The sequence below is a fragment of the Callospermophilus lateralis genome, chromosome 18, assembly GCF_048772815.1.
Source record: "Callospermophilus lateralis isolate mCalLat2 chromosome 18, mCalLat2.hap1, whole genome shotgun sequence".
NCBI lineage: Eukaryota > Metazoa > Chordata > Mammalia > Rodentia > Sciuridae > Callospermophilus > Callospermophilus lateralis.
Genome location: NC_135322.1, coordinates 63,538,950 through 63,557,046, shown reverse-complemented (window position 1 = coordinate 63,557,046; position 18,097 = coordinate 63,538,950). Strand labels below are relative to the sequence as shown.

The window sequence follows — 18,097 nt, the reverse complement described above, 5'->3', positions numbered from 1 at the left end:
GGGGTCCCCCATCTCTCCTGGGGGTGGCAGCAGCCCAGAGAAGACTCTGGGCAGCCCACCAGGGGGACAGCCCGCCCCTTTGTCCCCAGCAAATCTGGAAATCGGCTTAGCCGGGATGCTCCCTCCCGGAGCGCCCTTTGTCCCAGCCTCTTTTACAAAGGGATCCTTTTTTCCCTTCATTTGGTGGTCCTGCTTTTTGTTTCCAAACCCCAACCTGTGTGGCCCCTACCCCTCAGGCGCCAGATAAGACCCCACAGGAGTTAGGGAGGTTTAGTGTTTTAAACGCGCCTTGAGACAAAGGCTAGTCTGCAGGAGCCAAACCGACTCAACTGGGGCTGGCATCCACCACTCAGCCGGGGGCCAGCAGGTGCTTCCCCCGCCGGGCACACAGCCCTCAAAGCTCAAAAGCGGCGCTCAGCCCCACCACGTGCGAGGGGGCGCGGAGCTCGGAGCTCCGGCCTCCGGGCCAGGCCGCCTCCAGCACGGGCACTGCCCCCACCGCCCGGCCGGGTCGGCATCGCCGTTGTCAGGCGCCCCTCGCCCCCACCCGCCGCTCGCGAGGGAGGCGGGGAGCAGGGGTGGGCGGCGCGGGGAGGGCGAGCCCAGTCCCGCTCCGCCTCCACCGAGGGAATTTAATTAGCCTGCTGGAGAGGCGGGCGGCCGGCGAGGAGGTGTCTCTGGTGCTGCAATATAATTGAATCGGCTCCACTCGGGCGGGCCACTCGCCGCCGTCAGCGCGGCCGCCGGCCGGGAGGCGGGGGCGGGGAGGCGCATCCAGGCGGAGCAGGAAGGGCCGGGGAGGGAAAAGGGCAGCGCGGGCGGGGGGCGGCGGATGTGCCATCGCCCTCCCACCTCCGAGCCGGGCAGCCATCTTCGGCGGGGGAGGGGCGCGCCCTTCGCTGGGACGCAGGGCGCGGGGGTCAGAGCCCCGGTCCCGCCCTCGCGCGGCCTCCCACACCGGGGTGGGGGCGGGGAAGGGAGCTGGACGCGCGCCGCCGCCCCCCGCCCGCACCTGCGCGGGGGCGCACGGCCGCCCAAAGTTTTCCTCCCCATTCCGGGGCGCCCGCCGCGCGCACTCACGCGCCCCTCGCCCAACGCGGCCGCGGTCCCCGCCGGAGCCCGGCCGCCCGGGCTACCCCGCGGGCGGGGGAGGGCGGCCTCAGATCGGCCGCCCGCCCTCCCGGCTCTTATCGCCGCTCGCACTCGGGGGAAGTTGCCCGGGAGCCGTTGGCAGCCGCCCCCGCGGAACCCGCGAACTTGGAGGGGAGTCGGGCGGGCGCGGGACCCCCGCCCCCTGCGGCGCGCTCACCTTTCATGCCAGGGCGCCGCAGCTCCGCCTCGCCTGACACATGCTGGAGCCACCGTCGCCCAGTGTTTGTCTAAACTGCTTATCTCACCCGGGGCTGCGCGGCGGCGGCAGCTCGGGCCCGCTGGGGAGGTGGAGCTTCCGGGGCCCAGGCCAAGAAACACCTGCTGCTGTCGCCGCCGCTGAGGACACACCCAAGCGCAACGCCGCCCACTCCCGAGCCACTGGCTCGCTCCCGGCTCCCTGACCTCAGCCAGCGGGAGGTGTCGGGTTTCAGCCGCAAGCGCACACGCACGCGCGCACCGACGGGCGCCCGGGAGCACCCCGCGCGGCCACATGCCCCTCCCCCGCCGGCGGCCAGGTGAGCCCCGGGCTCCGGCGGCGCTGGGGGGCGCCACCCCCGCGCTCCCTCGAACCCCCAGGCTGGACTGCTTCGGGGCCGCGGACTGGTCAGTGGACTCCCACGAGTAGGGCGCAGTTGCTTCCAGCAGGCCCGCACGAGAGCAGAGCTCGTCCTCTCCTCCAAACGGCTTCCCGGAGCCTACAGCCGGGTCTGGCGCTGCCAGCACCGGTGACGCGCAGACGGCTAAACTGCGTTCCGGGGCTTTTTGGAGGACAACGTCCCGGGCGCTAGTGTGTGTCGGGGGTGGGCAGCAAATGACGCTGTGTTAAACCTCCCCAAGTCCCCAAGATGCCTAACCTTCAGATGCCAACGTAAAAGGCCGAATGCTTAGAACTCGGTCAATTTGTGCCTCTGCCTCAGCCCGAAGTTCTGGAAAGCTCCTACCGTTGTAATAACTTGGGGGCGCGGGGGTTCTTTAAAGAACCTTCGTCCCAGGAGCTGCAGTGTCTACGGAGGCGCCGTTGCGCCAGGGGGATCATTAAGTAGCTGGGGTTGCGGTCATGAGGCGAGGCCACCCGCCTCCAGAAACTGGCACGATCCGCCGCGCCACCGGCCCCAGCGCAGCACCTCCCCATTCCTGGCACCCCCCACCCTACCTCACCCAGGCACTTGACTGGGATGACTCAGGGAGCGTCCTGAAATTCCTGGGCACCCACGGGCGGCGCGGAGAGGGACTGTGGGCCCAGCCTCCCTCCCCCCGCTCCGCCCCCAGCACCCCTCCCCCGGAAGCGCAGGTCGGAGGGGGGCTCCGGCCCTCGAACGCCGCCTTCGTACTAGGAAGCCCCAGGGCGAACAGCACCCCCAGGGGCGGCCCAGCCGCGCTGCGGGTTTCAACTTTCCGCCTCGGTGCCAAGCGCGCGCGGCTGCCAGCCCCAAACCTGCCCCGGGACATGCCCGCGCAGTGCTCGACAGGCGCGCGCCGCCCGCTGGCCGCCGCCTCCCTCCCTCCCCAGCCGGCCCGGGCTGCGGCGGGAGCGCGCGGGGCGCTGCCACCCCCGTCCATCTGTTCCCGGCGACGCTGGCGGGCGGGGAGCGCTCGGGGCCCGCGCCGGCGGGGCGCAGGACCAGCCCATGCCCTCCGGGGCGGGGGCCGCGAGCGGGCCCCCGCCTTGCACCAGGCCCGAGTCCGACCGCCAACGAAAAGGGAAACGCGCCGGCCCGGCCGGGTCGCGCCGTTACTGGCTCCTACCTGCGGCCCTGGCCTCGCGCGGGAGGGGCCGCCCCAGGCCCACGATCCGCTGCTCCCCGCGGTGCCCCTCCGCGGGCGGCCGCGGCCCACGCTTTAATTTACGCACCGCTCGTTGGCGCGGCCTCTGGAAATTTATGTCCCGCACTGGCCGGACGGTGCACCCGGCAGCAGCGGAAGGTGGGGGGCGCCTCCACCCCCGCCGGAGTCACGCGCGGGGGGAGGGGAGGGCACCCGACCTCGGGCCCCCAGTGTAAAAACAAAACCGCCTCCGGGCGGGCTCAGCCCCTTTCCCACCTGGATTGCAGGCTGCGGGGGGAGGGGAAGAACATGCAAATGAACATCTCGCACCTGGGCGGGAGGCGCCTCCCAGCCGGGTTCCCCGGGTAACCACACCGGGGCCCTACCTCCAAATCTCGCCCGCACGCTACCATCGGTTTCCCTCTCCCCTGGGGAGGCCCTGGGGCAAGGGGCGTGTGGAGGCCGAGCTTTTCCACCTGTTTGAACAGGACCAGGCCAGCCAACCATATGAATTTGTGGGTGACCCGAGAGGTGTCACTTGGCTTATTTTCAGAGCTGTCTGCTCCTTCCCACGTGTATCTGGCTCCACTGGATTGTGAGAGGGGTGGTCTTGTACTGGTTTCACTGAGGAAGCTGAGGTCAATAAGCGCTCGGGTCACAGTGCACAAAGGTGAACCCGGGAGCCCTGCCCACAAGCGACTCACACCTGGAGTCTGTCCTCTGGCCGGCCGTGGAGGGAAGAGCTTCCATACACCCCACAACCACTGGGGGGCAGCAGCGCGCCGGCTATGTGCAGCCTGGTCAGGAAAAAAAGGCTCTGGCCACCAGGCTGGCTAGCACTGGGAGATGGATGTCAGTGTCCCTGGTTGGAGGAAATGAGTAATCTGGGTACAGAGCTTCCGACTTTGGGAAGTGCTCTCTGGTAGCCAGGCGCCCCTTGCTAACACCCCACCCTTGCTAACAAGGTTCAGGCTTGACCCTGGACCCACATGGACCCTCCATTCCCCCCAGAGCAGCTCCTCCACCCAGACCTTCCCTGGGCCACGGATTCCCTCCATGACCTCCTCCCAGCGTTCCCATCTGCCTGGAAACCTGGCGGAAAAGGACCAGGCGGGTGGAAGAGCAAGGAGCCAGGAACAGTCCAATAGGGGACACTCCCAGAGCAGGACGCCTGGCTCCTCCCAGAATCCTGTAGCCATACTAGGCCTCCTAGAGGAGGAAAGGGGCCACAGCCCTTGCCCGAGGTCCACCTGCTTCAGTGATACCTGGGTGGACCCCACCCCCACAGAATCTGCAGGCCTCAGGCTCTATAAACAAGTCAACCTAAACTACCTTAAGGACTTCCAGGTGCTGGGTCACAGAGGCCCCGAGGCAGGCCTGAAAGAGGCTGCCTCAGCCCAAGATGGCAGGCTGACCTTTATTCGCTCCACACACCAGCCCCAGGCTGCTCCACAAGACTTCCCAGAAAAAGGGACTGAAAATCCCGCACCCCACCAGCAGTAAGCCGCTCAGAGAGGCCCAGGGTAGGCAGGTGGGGTGGGGGCATTGGGATCGTGAGAAGGCAGGTGGACGCTCTAGACCACCACCCCTACTGCCTGGGCACCTACCGGAGCCAGACCAGGTGCCCAAGTGGGTGGGCACCGCCTGCAACAGTCACCACCTCCAAGTCCGGACAAAGGTGCAGGGCCTGGTCTAGGTGGCCCTGGACACCAGGCAAGGGGTCCTGTGCTCCCAGTCCACATGGCTCCTCCTTTTCCAGGGTCACAGCAGGATGACATGCAACCTAAATTTGCACCCCACCAGCTGCTCCTGGCCCATGGGGGACACCTGCACTCCCCATCAGCTGGCCTCACCCGGGCAGCACGGGGTGGGCAGGAATGAGGATCACCTGTGCCACTCGGCAGCACCTGACAAGTGCAGGGCTGCTCTGCTCGGGTGGCCCAGGGCCCTCCGCCCGGCAGGTGGTGACCTCCATCACAGAGCGGAGGGAGGAGGTTAATTAACTTGCCTGGGGCTCAGAAATCCAAAGGCAGCCAGACCCGGACCCGCTGCAGTACCTGGCAGCCTTTCCTGGCAGCCACCTGCCTGCGGCTCTTTACTGAGGAAGATTGTCCTGCAGGGGGCTCCGGCCTCAGGCTGGAGGTCCACACTTCTGTCCTGCACCCAAAAATCCCAGGGTCCGGAGGCCGGGAAGAGCCTGAGTCTCCCACCCCTGGGGAGCGTGCAAAGTCCAGGGGGTAGGAAGCCTGAGGGGCAGGGGCTGGAGGTCCGGCTATCTCTGTCCCGCTGGCCACGCCCGCGCTGCCGGCTCCATTTGCCGACTCCATTTGCTCTTCACTGCCGGCCATCGCGGGTCAAGTCCTCCCCACGTTTCTTAAATCTTATCTATTCCAAGAAGGCTTTCCCATCCCCGCCTCTGGAATCGTCTCTCTGGGCGGGCGTCGGGTCCCACTCCCAGTGATCTCACAGAGCCGGCCTCCGGCCTCCGAGTGAGAACAGGAAGGCTGTACCCACAGCTCCGCCTCGGCCTCCTGGCCTCCCGCGAGTCCAGGAGCGCCTTGGCCAAGCTCCTGGACGCACACTGTGCTTGGGTCCCTGGAGGGCAGCGACAGCCCCCAGGCCAGCTCTCTGCTGGACTTGACTCAGATCTGCCCAGCAGGTACCAAGCGGAGGAAAGAAGGCTGCCAAGAGGGGCAAGAGAACCTGCCCTCTGGGGAGGCTGGGGTGCCCCCGCCCGCCCACCCAAGGCAACTCTCTGCCGCCGGTAGCCGAGGTCGCCCAGGGGAGCAGGGAAGGGCCGTGGCCTGCAGTCCCCTCGGCGAGGTCAGGAGTTTCCTCTTCACCCTGGGCCGCCCTGGCACTTCCTGCCCTTTCAGTGCCCGGCTCCCTCGGGCCCCGCACGCAGCTGCGCTCCTTGACAAACAGTTAACAGCTGTTTTGCATAGATTTTCAATTCTAATTGCCTCGCTTTGTGAGCGCCGCAGAGCCCCGGTGAATGGGGACGCGGCGGCGCACGGCTGGAAGGCGGGCAGGGAGGGGGCCCTCGAGGGGGAAGAAGGGAGCCAGTGTGTGGGGCTGCTGCTTTTATTTCTCCAAATAAGAGAAGAACACCCCTGCCACCAACTGCCCCTGCTCCCGGCTCTCGCTGGAGCCTGGAGATCTGAAAGGGCCCCGGCCCCTCTACTGTGTGACCTGGGTCCCGGCCCACCCCAGACAGCCATCCAGGGTGCAGCCTCCAGCTTGGGATGGGAATGGGCCTGGCCCCCTCCCCAGCCTCCAGGACCCAGATATGGGAAGCTAATTGGACAATAAAGTGGAGCGGGGAGCAGTGGGCTCTCTGGAGACAGCTGGCATCTATAAAAGAGAAATATTTGCATTTAAAACCTTTAAACTTTATATGGCTGGGCCAGGCCGAGGGAGGGGAAGGGTGGGTTGGGGCAGGCTCAGACCCTCCAGGGGGCCGTGAATTTGGGGAGAGGCCTGGGGCTGACAGTTCCGGACCTGCTGTCACCAACAATTCCTGCCCCCCAGGCCCCTGCCAGCATTTTGGGATACAAGTGCCTCACCAGGAGCCTGGCTGCCTGGCCTGGATCAAGTTCAAACCCTGGAGGGCCTCTGAAGCCCTGAGCAGTCCTTCAGTCCACGGGGCTTCCGAATGGGCTCCTAGACCCCCCAGGAGCTGAGCCTCTGCCCCTGGGGGTCCCGGGCTCCTCCTGAGCAGCCCGCAGCCCTGCCTGCTGCTCCCGCAGCTGTGGGTGGCACCTGCCGGCCACATTCAGAGCCAGGAGCCCCCCACCGCATTCCCAGGGCTGCCAGGTGGGGACAGGGTTCCACATGCCAGGTTCCTGTTCTTCACGTGGAGAGGAACCTGGCCAAACCTTCCCCCTTGTCAGCGCTGTGACTAAAGCCCAGAGGGAGGGTGTCCCCGAGCGGCCTCATCCCCTGCACCCGTCTCTCCCTGAAGGCCTGCGTGGAGCGGGTGCACCCAGACAGGAGGCCAGGCCTGGCTTCAAGGACAGAGCGGAGAGGCTCCTGCGCAGGAGTGAGGAGAGGGCCCCAGAACAGCGGCAAACCCCAAATTGATGGGCACCAGGTGTCATCTTCAGCCACATCATTAAACAAAACCCACCCCGCCAGGTAGTCGGCCAGAGCAGACTGCGCCTCTTCCCACCGTCCCAGCAACAGTCTGGGCTCCGGACTGCTGATGTCCCAGCTGGGCCTTTGAGGACGCCAAAGGCCCAGACGCCTCTCTCTCCCCCTGAGGCCACCCTCTCTGGTTACTAACTGTCTCCATGTCCCCCAAGGCTTGCCGCCGGCTGGTCGCCACCCCCTCACTGGGCTTCGGAAGTGCTAACCACTCAGTGACCATCCCAAGCTCACACTGATTTCTTGGTGTGATTTTTGTGGAGCTGGGGACGGAGTTAATAAGCAGGCGCTCCACCGCTGAGCCTCGACCCCAGCCCCAAAAGGAAGATTTTAAAACATGGCTCTCGGGAAGCCCTGGCGGGCACCTGCAAGGCCTGTGTGCACCCAGCCACCCCAGGTCCTCTAGCTGTCCGCCTGCAAGAGCACCTCCCTGCCCTCATCTGCCTGCAGGCCAGACAAGCCAGTAAAGTGGGAAGTGTCACGCCCGGTGCCCGGGACGCAGCTGGGCCGCGGGATCGCCTCAGCTTGGAGGGAGGAGGAAACGGAAGGGTTTTATGAGGAAGGACTCCTCAGTGCCAGGCCAGATGGCAGGGAGGCCGTCACCGGAGGCCATGTCAGCATCAGGGGCAATGGACGTCTCTCCCCTCCCCTGTTCCCCGCACGTCCAGAATCAGTGTGACTGGGAGGGCACAGCCCACGCGGGCTGGGGTCCCACAGACTGTCGGGCCACCTCCGACAGGCCACAGCAGGGTCCTGGCGTCTGTAACTGTTAGACTCCTGGTAGCACCTGGACAGGCTGTCCTCCTTGGTTCCATCCAGCCCACCTGAGCCTCAGAGGATGGTCAGGTAGACACAACACCTCTGTCCATGTGAGGAAACACTCAGCCACGGCCTGCGCCAAGCCCCAGAGGACCAACAGGTGTGGCGTCCAGACAGCAGCTGGAAGGTGACCGCCTCCTAGGGGTCAGTCAGAGGAGTGGGCTCAAGAACGCGCCTCTCTACTCGTGGAGCATTACTGAGCCCTGAAAAGAAGATGCAACCCGGATGCATCTGCAAATTCGAGAGAGGCCAGGCCAGGCCAGGCCACATGCAGCCTGACTCTGCTGACAGGGGACGCTGGAACAGGCTGGGGCAGGGTGGAGACGCAGCATGCTCCAGGGGACAGGTTTCCTGGGGACGGGATGTTCTGGACCAAGACAGAGGTGGTGGCTCGACACTGCGACTGTGCTAAATGTCACGTTATTAGGATTTCAGCTCAAAACCCCTCCCTGCAGGCCCCTGCCTGTCCCTGAGAGGCAGAGGGACAGGCTGGTGGTTTCCAGGACCCAGCCAGCACCCCAAGGGCAGCATATCCTGGGAACTCCCTGTCACCCCGCGCTCCTGGCCCTTGGCACAGCGGGCAGGGCACAGGAAGCTGCCACACCCAGGCTCCCTGAGCTTCCAGCCGGTCCTCCTGCTGCCTCGCCCCTGGCGGGGACACAGACCGCACGCCAGCTGGCAGGTTGGGAGGCGCACACTGAGCCCTCAAGCTGGAGGGTCAGTGTCCCCCTCCCACTGGACCCCAGGAGCAGACCGCCCTCGGCCACACCCACAGTTCCTGCTTCAGGGAAGGGCAGGCCTCGCTGCCTGGGGGCTCTGAGGGGGAGGTCGAGACCCTAAATGTGCCCCTGTCCCCCTGCAGGCTGCCAAGTAGCTCCTGCCACCTGGCCACGCACTGGAGAGCGGCCAGCTGTGACCCTGGACAGGCTGGGGGCACAGGGGAGCCAGGTCTGCAGGAGGTCTCCAGGCAGCAGGGACGCCTCAGCCTGGACCCTGCCCAGAGGCCAGTTCTGGGGGGAGGCGAGGATCCCCCCAGAAGGGCACATCTGCCACCGGCCACGCTCCGCCTTAGCAGCCTGGACGCCCGCTGGACCCCGAGCTCCTCAGGGCGCCCCTGCTCTGTGCAGTGGGGCCAGCTGGCCCTGCCCTGTCCACAGGCTCAGAGAAAGGACACTACATCCAAGACCCTGCCAGGACGCCGCAGAGACGGGGGCCACACGCGGTCTGACTCTGCTGACGCGGGACATTGGAACAGGCTGCACGTTGGAGCCAGCACGTCCCCGAGGCCCAGGACAGACCTGGGGCAGGAAGGCCTGCTGATGACAGGAGAGCGGCTCCCCTGTCTCCATTCACAGCCCCCAAAGAAGGGATCCCAGAATCCACTTCAGGGCTCCCAGCCCCAAGCTTCGAGGCTCGTTCGCACGTGACCAGCGCCGACGGCGGAGGGCAGCCTGCGGGTCTGCCCACGGGTTCCACTCCTACCAGGGGTGGCTTCGACCCCAGGGCCGAGCGGCCCCCACCGCAGGCCTAGGACCATGGGGCTGGGCCCCAGGCCAGGGGAGCCCTTCCCTGGAGCTGCGCTCTCCACCCACCTCTGCCCCTGCCCCTGACAGATCTGGATTCATCATCTGTCACCAGGTCCCACACTGTCACTTGAGCCATGAGATGCCAGCTGCCTTTGTGCTTGCAGACTCCACAAGCCACACAGACGCCCTGGTGTCCCGAGGAGCCACCTCCCCTGCCAGGCCACCCCTGCCTGGCCACCTCTGCAGGAGGTGGGCCCTGTGGAACACCGGCGGAGGCCCCGGCCATGTTGACCCTGGCCCTCCAGCTCGGCCACGTGGCTCTGGCTCTTGGGTTTTCACCTTTATAATTTGGTCACAAATTGAGGTGAAAAGAAACGGCTGGGCCTGGGTCGTGTTCACCCTTGGAAGTGCCGCGACGAGGCTTTGGGCAGTTGCCAGGGTCCTCTGAGGCCGGTGCCCCGGGGGGGGGCCAAGGAGGTCGCCCCCAGGCCTCAGCTCCCCGGGTGCCTGGACTCCACTTTTTCTCAGGGAGAAGCCTCCACGGCCGTCCCAGCCTGTGCCCGTCCTCTGTGAAACCCCTGCGCCCAGCTGCTGGCCCTGCCCAAAGGCTGCTCTGCATGCCCGACCCCTTCAGAGGCCTGGTGCCCCCAGGCCAAGGTGACGTCAGAGTGACCCCATCTCCGGGACCACAGTGGCTGCAGACCTCCAGCCCGGCCCCCCTGCTGGGGACAGTTCCCCACGGGCTCCTCCCCTTCCGGCCTCCACCTTTACCTGCGCATCCCCTTCACCCTGCCAGCCTGGCCTCCCGCCCCGCAGTCGGGCCCTCTCGGGCAGCGCCTCTCCTTGCCTTGCAGAGGGGACCTGCTGCTGGCCCACCCCGAGTCCCGCTGGTGCCCTCTGGTTCAGCGTCTCTCTCCACTCCTCCGGGGAGGCGCCACAGATGGCCGCTCTGACCCACCTTGGCCTTGTGTGCTGACCCCCGGGGGTCGGCCTCCCCTGTCGGACACAGATCCCCACCAGTGATGGGTGCTGTGTGCCCAAGACAGACACAGCTGGGCAAGGGGCTCAGCCTGGGGTCCAGAGCGTGTGTGCGGGAGGCCGGTCCTCTCCAAGGCCCAGGGTCCAGTGTGGTGGCCGCAGCCGCAGGGGAGGCAACGCTGGGCGGGTGGCAATTCTCTCCAGGTGGCAGGTGATCTTGGGGCAGCGCGTGGGCCACACTCAGACGCTGGCACCAGCCTCACCTCGAGTTCAGGGCAGTTCTCCTGGGCCCTGGAGACAGCCCTGGGCCTGGCCTTCGGCACCAGGCCGAAGTGGCTCCCGGCCCCTCCCCCCGGGGACCCCGCCCGCTCTGCCCCTCTGCACAGACCCGCTGCCTGGCAGTCCAGACTCAGGGCTGCCCAGCCCAGCTCGGGAGTACTCCTGGCTCAGCCAGCAAGTGGCTCCGTGACCTCGGGAATGTCCCCTGCCTGGGCGCTCCCATTAATGACCGAGGAGCCGTCCCATCCTGGGTGGCCTGAAGAGGAGCCCTGGTCCCTGCAGGTCGCACCCTGCTGGAAGGCTGTGCTGGACACACTGGGATGACCCCGGCCTCCCCGTTAGAACAAGGAGGCGTGTGAAGCAGGAGCCTCAGAGCTGTGTCCACCTGGGAGTATGACCTCACCTGTCCCTAAGGGATCTCAGGAGGAGAGGGGACAGGAGGAGGAAGGCAGGCCTTGCCAAGTCCCTCTCCCACTCCTCCCAGGAGGCCAGCGCAAGAGGCTGGTGGCCGCAGGTGACCCAGGTCCCCAGGCTTCACACCTCAAGTACTGCCCGCTGGACCCCTCTAACTGGGCGGGCCCAGGGGCACCCCCAGAGCCTCCTCACCACACTGCTCAGCGCCACCTGGCCTGTGCTGACCCTCAAATACCAATTTCAGCTCATCTCTCCTCCCCAAAGACCCCAGGGGCAGGGTGAAGCTCTGACACAGAGACGCTTATTGTTTCCGGATTCCTCCAGGAAGCTCCTGGCAGCTGGGAGGGAATCGTATTCAGAGAGCTGGGTCCCCAGCGCGGTCAACGCCACTCATTTAACAACTTCTGTCACGGGAGATGCAGGCGGGCCGGCCCAAAGACGTCTCCCGCGGTTACAGGGAGATTTGATTCATTTAATTCGCAACATCCGAGAAAATGATTAAGGGGAGTTGGGGGCGGGCAGCAGGGGCGGCCCCTGGAGCTGCCAGACCCACCCAGTGAGCAGAGCTCACTGCCCGCCGCCCCGGGGCACGTGGCTTTGGCACCGATCACAGGCCACAGGTAAGCGAGGTCTGCAGGTGCGGTCTAGGGGACAGACACCGTGTGGGCCCAGCCTGGGTGCCCCTAAGTGCCCATTCAGGGGCAATCCCCTGGCCTTTGCTCCCCATGATGTTGGGGGGCTGGTGTCCAGACAAAGGGGCTCAGCTATCCCTGCAGGCAGAAGCTGGTGGACAGCGCAGGCCAGACGACGTGGGCGGGTGGACCAGCTCCCTGGGCAGCCAGCAGAGGCCCCTACCCAGGCCCAGCACCCAGGCCCAGGCGACAGCTGCACAGAGCCCCCTGCGTCATCTCGCCCCACCCCCCTTCTGGGATGAGGAAAAGCAGAGGAAGCCCGGCCCCGGGAGAGCCAGCAGAGGCAGGAAGGGGCTCCTCTCCCTGCGGGCTGCTTGGCAGCTGGACTCAACGTTCCCTGAAGCTGCCCGCCGTCCACTCTGGAGGAATCCACCTCTAAGCACGCGCGCGCTGCAGGCTTCACGCTTTTAACAAGCACCATCACGGCCCGGAGCAGCGCTGCCCACCTGCTCTGTCCTGCCCCCCCACTCTGCCATCCCAAAACACAGGGCACCCCCTTCCAAGTGTCCCCAAATCCCACCTCTGCAGGTCAGAGAGGTTAAGTGACCAAACCTACGAAACACAGCAGGACAGACGGGATGAAATTCAAATCTGACCCAGGTTCGTCTTCCTTATTAGGAGAATCCAGAAGGTGGCCTATCCCCTGGTCATTCAAGAGCCCCTGGGAGCAAGCTCAGCATAGTTCGAGGCCTACAGGCTTCCTGCAGCCCAAGGACAGTCCACCTGCACCGGCCCACAGCTACCAGACACGGGGCCACCAACTCCCTTGAAATGTGGCCAGTGAGGAGACGCGGATCTTTAGTTTTAATTTTATTTGACTCTTACTAATCTTTTAACGTCCCAGTAGTGGACACTGAACCCAGGCTGCCCCACACTGAGCTGACTCCCCAGCCCCCTTTATTTTACTTTGAGACGGAGCCTCGATAAGCTGCCCACACTTAGTCTGCACTTGTAAGCCTCCTGCCTCGGCCTCCTGAGTCGCTGGGATTCGGACGCGCACCACCTGGTTAAAGACTAAATCCAGGTGCCCACCCGGGGCCAGTGGCACCACACAGGGCCACGCAGCATTAGAACAGAGAGAAACAGATCCTCGGGTGGGGGCGGCAAGCCTTGTGTCCGGCCACAGGGTGGCAAGAAGCAGCCCCTGAATCAGCCTAAGCAGGCCAGAGACGGGCGCGGAAGACAGAATCAAAGAGCGGGGCGGGGACCTGAGGAGCTAGAACGGTGGCCGGGAGGCCCAGCCCCAGGTGAGTCAGGAAATCTGGCAAGAAGTCAGCCGTCTCTTGTGCCTGAACTGGTGGGGACGTCGATCCCATTCCTAATCAAACATCAGGACCCCCTGTGACGTCTTTTCCCAATTATAGCTAGAATGAAGTGTCACGTTGGAGTCTGTTGTAAATTGAGGAAGAAAGTTTTATACATCTCCCCATCCTCTTGCCTGCGCTGGGCTGGGGCTTGGTGGCAGGCACCTGCCTAGCAGAGTGAGGCGCTGCGTTCGCTCCTTAGCATGAAGATAAACAAGTAAGAAAGACAACGAGAAGACAAGGACTCTGGGTCAAGTTGGAGGTGTTTGGGGAGAGGCTCACAGGCCTCCTGCAGGAGCGAGGAGGAGCCGTGAAACCAGGGGGCACTCAGCACCCCACTAGGGTGAGTGGGGTGACCAGCTGTCCTCTGGGGGGTCCCGCAAAGGAGGCCTCGGGCCATTCCAGAAGTCCAAGAACCTCCCCCAGGAGACCTCCTTTCCCAAGTCAGCTCAGGGGTCTACAGCAAGGTTGGCGGAAGGGGACCCAGCTTCAAGAGGGCACATCCACCTTCCCACAGACGTGCAGCAGTGAGCCAAGCTGCGGAGTCCTGCAGCGCAAAGACACCGGGCCTACGGAGAGCCCACGGGCGGGCGGGTGGATAGTGATGGACAGACAGGGAAGGAGAGAAGGATGGGTGGGTGGATAGATGATGGATGGAATGACGATGGATGGAATGATGGACGGGTGATGTGGATGAATGGGTGGACAAACGGATGGATGAGTGGATGGATGGATGGATAAGTGGGCAGTGGATGGATGGATGGGTGGGTGGATGGACAGATGGATGGATGAGTGGATAGACAGATGGATGGATGAGTGGATGGATGGATGGATAAGTGGGCAGGAGGATGGATGGATGGATGGATGGATGGATGGATGGATGGGCAGGTGGATGGATGGATGGATGAATGGATGGATGGATGGATGGATGGGCAGGTGGATGGATGGATGGATGGATGGATGGGTGGGTGGATGGACAGATGAATGGATGAGTGGGTAGATAAACGAAGGACAGATGGGGACAGGTGGGCAAATGACAGATGGCTCGGTTCATGGAAGGGACAAAGGATGGATGACGTAGGAAGGGAGAAAGGGAAGGAGGGATGGAGGGATGGAGAAGGATGAATGGGTAAGCAAGTGGGTGACGAGGGTGGAAAAGTGCAGACAGCACCGAGGTGGCCAAGCCCCGGAGCTTTCCCAACAGGCGTGGAGGGAGACACGGGCCGAGACCAGGCCCTCAGCCAGCGGGCCCTCGCTCCCTCGCCCAGCTCTCCCAGTCTCAGTAGTGGGGACTTGGGCTCTCTGGTGGCAGTGCGCCGGCCTGTGAAGCCCCAGACTCTTCGTGGGCATCTTAGGTGCAAATGCTGGCAGGGATGAGTCGTGGAGGACCACCAGGCAGCCCACAGCCCAGGAAGGCCTTCCAGGGAGCAGGGGAAGTGCTGAGGGGCCGGTGGGCATGGCGACGGGCCTCTGTGCCCATCTGTCCCTGGCAGCAGTGCAGGTGCCCGAGTCACAAACAGGGTCTGTGCGCCCAGAGCGGCCCTCTCTCCGCCCACCTGCCTCTTTCCAAGGCCCCCCAGGCTTCCTCCTCCCACCCAGGCACAGCCTCAGAGCCTCCTGGGCCGCGCTGACCCCAGGAGCAGACGTAATTAGCAGCCGCGCCCGACAACATCAAGCCCCAGCTGTAGGGAGCCCTGCTTCCCTTGTCCCTGTCCCCCACAGGCTTGGCCACCCCTGTGCTTTGATCTCCTTAATGAGCCCACAGCACCCTCGGAGGAGTGGAGAAACCTGCCTGGCCCCAGGGGTGGGTCTGCAACCTATGGCGGTGAGTTAGGCGACGTGGGCTGGCGTCCGCTGGGCGGCAGGCAGGAGGGCGTGTGTCTGGACCATGGGGAGGGAGGGGACAGCAACTGCAAACGGCTCTGGCCCCAGCCATGAGAGCAGCCGGCAGCCCCAGGACATCCCAGCCGGCGGGCCCACAGCTTCCCCGGAGACTCCCGGGCTCACAGATGGGCCTGGAGCTGGAGAAGAAAGGAGCCTTCGGTGGACAGCAGATGGAGGAGCTGACCGCGGGCGCAGGGAGGCCCACAGGCTCCAACCCTGCTCGCTGGCCCCCGCGGCCCCCAGGGAACAGCCCTGGCCCTGCTCCTGCCCCAGGCCCTGCCAGCCCCCAGCCCTGCTGGCCCCTCCCGGCCACTCCGCTCCCCTCCTGCAGAGGGGTCAGCTTGGCCACTCTGATGCATTAGGGGACCAGGGATGAAGGGTGGGTGTGGGGTGCGCCTGCTCAGAGAGGGAGACCCCAGCGGCCGGGCAAGCTTCCAGGCTCTGCTGCCGAGCCCCTCGCTCAGCCCGCAGCCCGCGTGGGAGCAGCCGCGCTGTCACCAGAACCACATTGTTCTGGCCAGAAGAAAACCGGGCCCAGCAGATGGCAGGTGTGACAAAAGCAGCTTGCTGTGGCCAAACCAATTATTTATCTAATTATGATTTACCACTTAGCCACATGATCTTTCTGCAGAGTTGTGGGCAATTAAAACCAGGGTGACTGTGTGGATTATGCAAATGGGCTGGAGCCCAGCGAATAAAATTGGAGATTAGACACCCGGGCTGTGCTGGCAGGGCTGGGGGGGGGGCAGGGCGAGGGGGGCAGGGCTGGGCGAGAGGGGCGCAGGGCTGGGGGGCAGGGTTGGGGGCGCAGGGCTGGGGGGGCGCAGGGCGGGCGAGGGGGGCGCAGGGCGGGCGAGGGGGGCGCAGGGCTGGAGGGGGCAGGGTTGGGGGCGCAGGGCTGGGGGGGCAGGGCTGGGCGAGGGGGGTGCAGGGTGGGCGAAGGGGGCGCAGGGCTGGGGGAGCGCAGGGCGGGCGAGGGGGGCGCAGGGCGGGCGAGGGGGGCGCAGGGCGGGCGAGGTGGGCGCAGGGCTGGGGGTGCAGGGCAGGCAAGGGGGGCAGGGCTGGGGGGGCATAGGGCTGGGTGGGCACAGGGCGGGCAAGGGGGGCACAGGGCTGGGGGGTCCAGGGCTGGAGGGCACAGCGCGTGGTGCGAGGCGGGTGCGAGGCGGGTGCAGGGAGGGTCCTCCCCCAACCTGGCCGGGTGCAGGGAGGGCCCTCCCCCAACCTGGCCTTAGGCAGCCCTGACAGGCGACACCAGGCCACCAGGCCACCAGGCCACCGGGCCGGGGAGACCAAGGCAGCCTGCTGCTGGGAGCCCCAGAGAACCGCTGCACCCGCCCAGGTCAGAGAGACACACTGCCTCTGCTGGAGCTGGCGGCCAAGGTCAAGGGCAGGCCCAGCCAGGAACTGCCCTGCCCGCCCAGCCTGGCACACTGGTGAGGTTATAGGCACCCTCTCTGTACCTGGGCAAGGCCACTAGCAGCCCTCTTCACAGACTAGGACACCAAGGCTCGGGGGCCTCTCGTGCCCAGGCAGCTGGGTGGCCCCCAGCCCCATCCCCACTGAGGTGGGGAAGAGCGTTGGTGCCTGAGCCAGTCCCCCCAGCCAGCTGCCCCATACCATAGCCTCAGCTGGGCACTCAGGAACAGGTCTGCTCAGGTGGGTGACAGCCACTGCACGGCCCACCCCAGACCAGGACACCCAGGTGTCCCAGCTGCACAAGCACAGAGCCGCAGTGTGACCCCAGCCTCGCCCACTGTGGTCTCTGGGACAGCTCCGAAGAAGGGGTGACGCAACACCTAAGCCTGACCCAGGTCCCGGGCCGGCTGAGCAGAGGGAGTAGGGACCAAGCTGGGAGAGGTGGCTGGGGGGTCAGGAGCCCACTCAGGCCCACCTCCTCTGATCTAACGGTAGCAGAAGCTTCCAGAGAGAGATGCTGCCCCTGTGCCTGGGGCACCTGGTGCCAGGCAAGCCCCTGCCGACCCTCCGACGTGGGTGCTACTGCTCTCCTCACTGGCTGGGAAACAGAGTCTGCGACCTGCCCAATGGCACACAGCTGCGGCACAGCAGGGCTGCCACCCCGACATCCCGCCCCACCCACTCCTGGAGCAGCCTGCTGTGCCAAGCTTGGGCCACGTGAGGCCTAAGGACCCACAGGGGACGTCCCGAAGAGCGGTGCTCTCTGGGGTGATGTTTTGGGATCTGCCTAAGAGGGGACCACGGTCAGAAAGGCCCTGCAGCCCACCTCTCAACCCTCGGGAGCCCTCCCAGGCACAGGGGGGACATCGGGACTTGAGAGGGTCCAGGAGGAAGTCCATGCGGGACGCCTGCCAACACGGGCGTCCACCCCGTCGGCCTGGGACAGCTTTGCTCCGCGGTCTGAGTGCTCCTGGCCAGAGGAGCCGGAGGCCATGGCCGGGGTGAGCAGATCTCATCCCGCCACCCCAGACCTTCTGGTGGACAGCCCAGCTCTGGACGGCCCCTGCAGGACGGAGGGTGCCCTGAGTCCCCAGCACCTCCCAGGCCCCAGCTCCACGGGCACAGCCCCGATTTTACCAGCAACGCTGGGGTCTGTGGCCGAGGGCCTGCCTTAAGGTCCCTTCCTCCTGCACTGGGAAGAACAGAGGCCCGGTCCGTCCTGTCACCAGCACGAGGGACTGTCCTGTCACCAGCACGAGGGTCTGTCCTGTCACCACCATGAGGGTCTGTCTTGCGGCTCGGCGGAGGATCCTGCCACCCAGCTCTGGGGCTGCTGGGGCCCTCCCGGGGCAGCAGCAGGGGCCTGTGGACCAGCTGTGGCCCTCTGCAGGACACCTGCCCACATCCCGGTCCTCACGCGCGCTGTCACACACAGCCAGGCACCGTCCACAGGGTTCCCGGAGGCTGGTGACTGGGAGGGCCCCGGCTGGGGAGGCAAAGCTGTGAGCACGGCCACCCCAGGCCACTCCTGCCCAGCAGGGCAGGGGACCCGCGTCCCTCCCAGGGTCTCCCAGACACACTGGGCGTCTGCACACACGTGCACACTCACACATCTCCCGTGCTGTCACGAGGGCACGGCCCGCTCGCTCCACGCACGGTTCATGAACCTGACCCCTCAGAAAACGGCAGAAGAGATGCCAGGACTCAGCCTTTGGGAGCC

At 65.5% G+C, this 18,097-nt stretch overlaps 1 protein-coding gene across 11 annotated transcripts in view; it reads right to left on the bottom strand.

Annotated features, from left to right (window-relative positions):
- Positions 1-18,097, bottom strand: part of Gse1 (Gse1 coiled-coil protein) — a 204,452-nt gene that overhangs the window by 43,305 nt on the left and 143,050 nt on the right. Inside the window, exon 1 of one of the 11 annotated variants that reach the window (XM_076839258.2) lies at positions 2,306-2,329. The exons of 9 other annotated variants lie outside the window; for them this stretch is intronic. Coding sequence is in view for 1 of the 2 variants with exons in the window: in XM_076839256.2 (XP_076695371.1) it covers positions 1,310-1,316 (7 nt within the window). In the remaining variant the exon portion in view is untranslated. Of the gene's footprint in view, positions 1-1,309; positions 1,444-2,305; positions 2,330-18,097 lie in introns of those variants that run through there. One more of the 11 variants, XM_076839256.2, reaches the window with a different exon arrangement.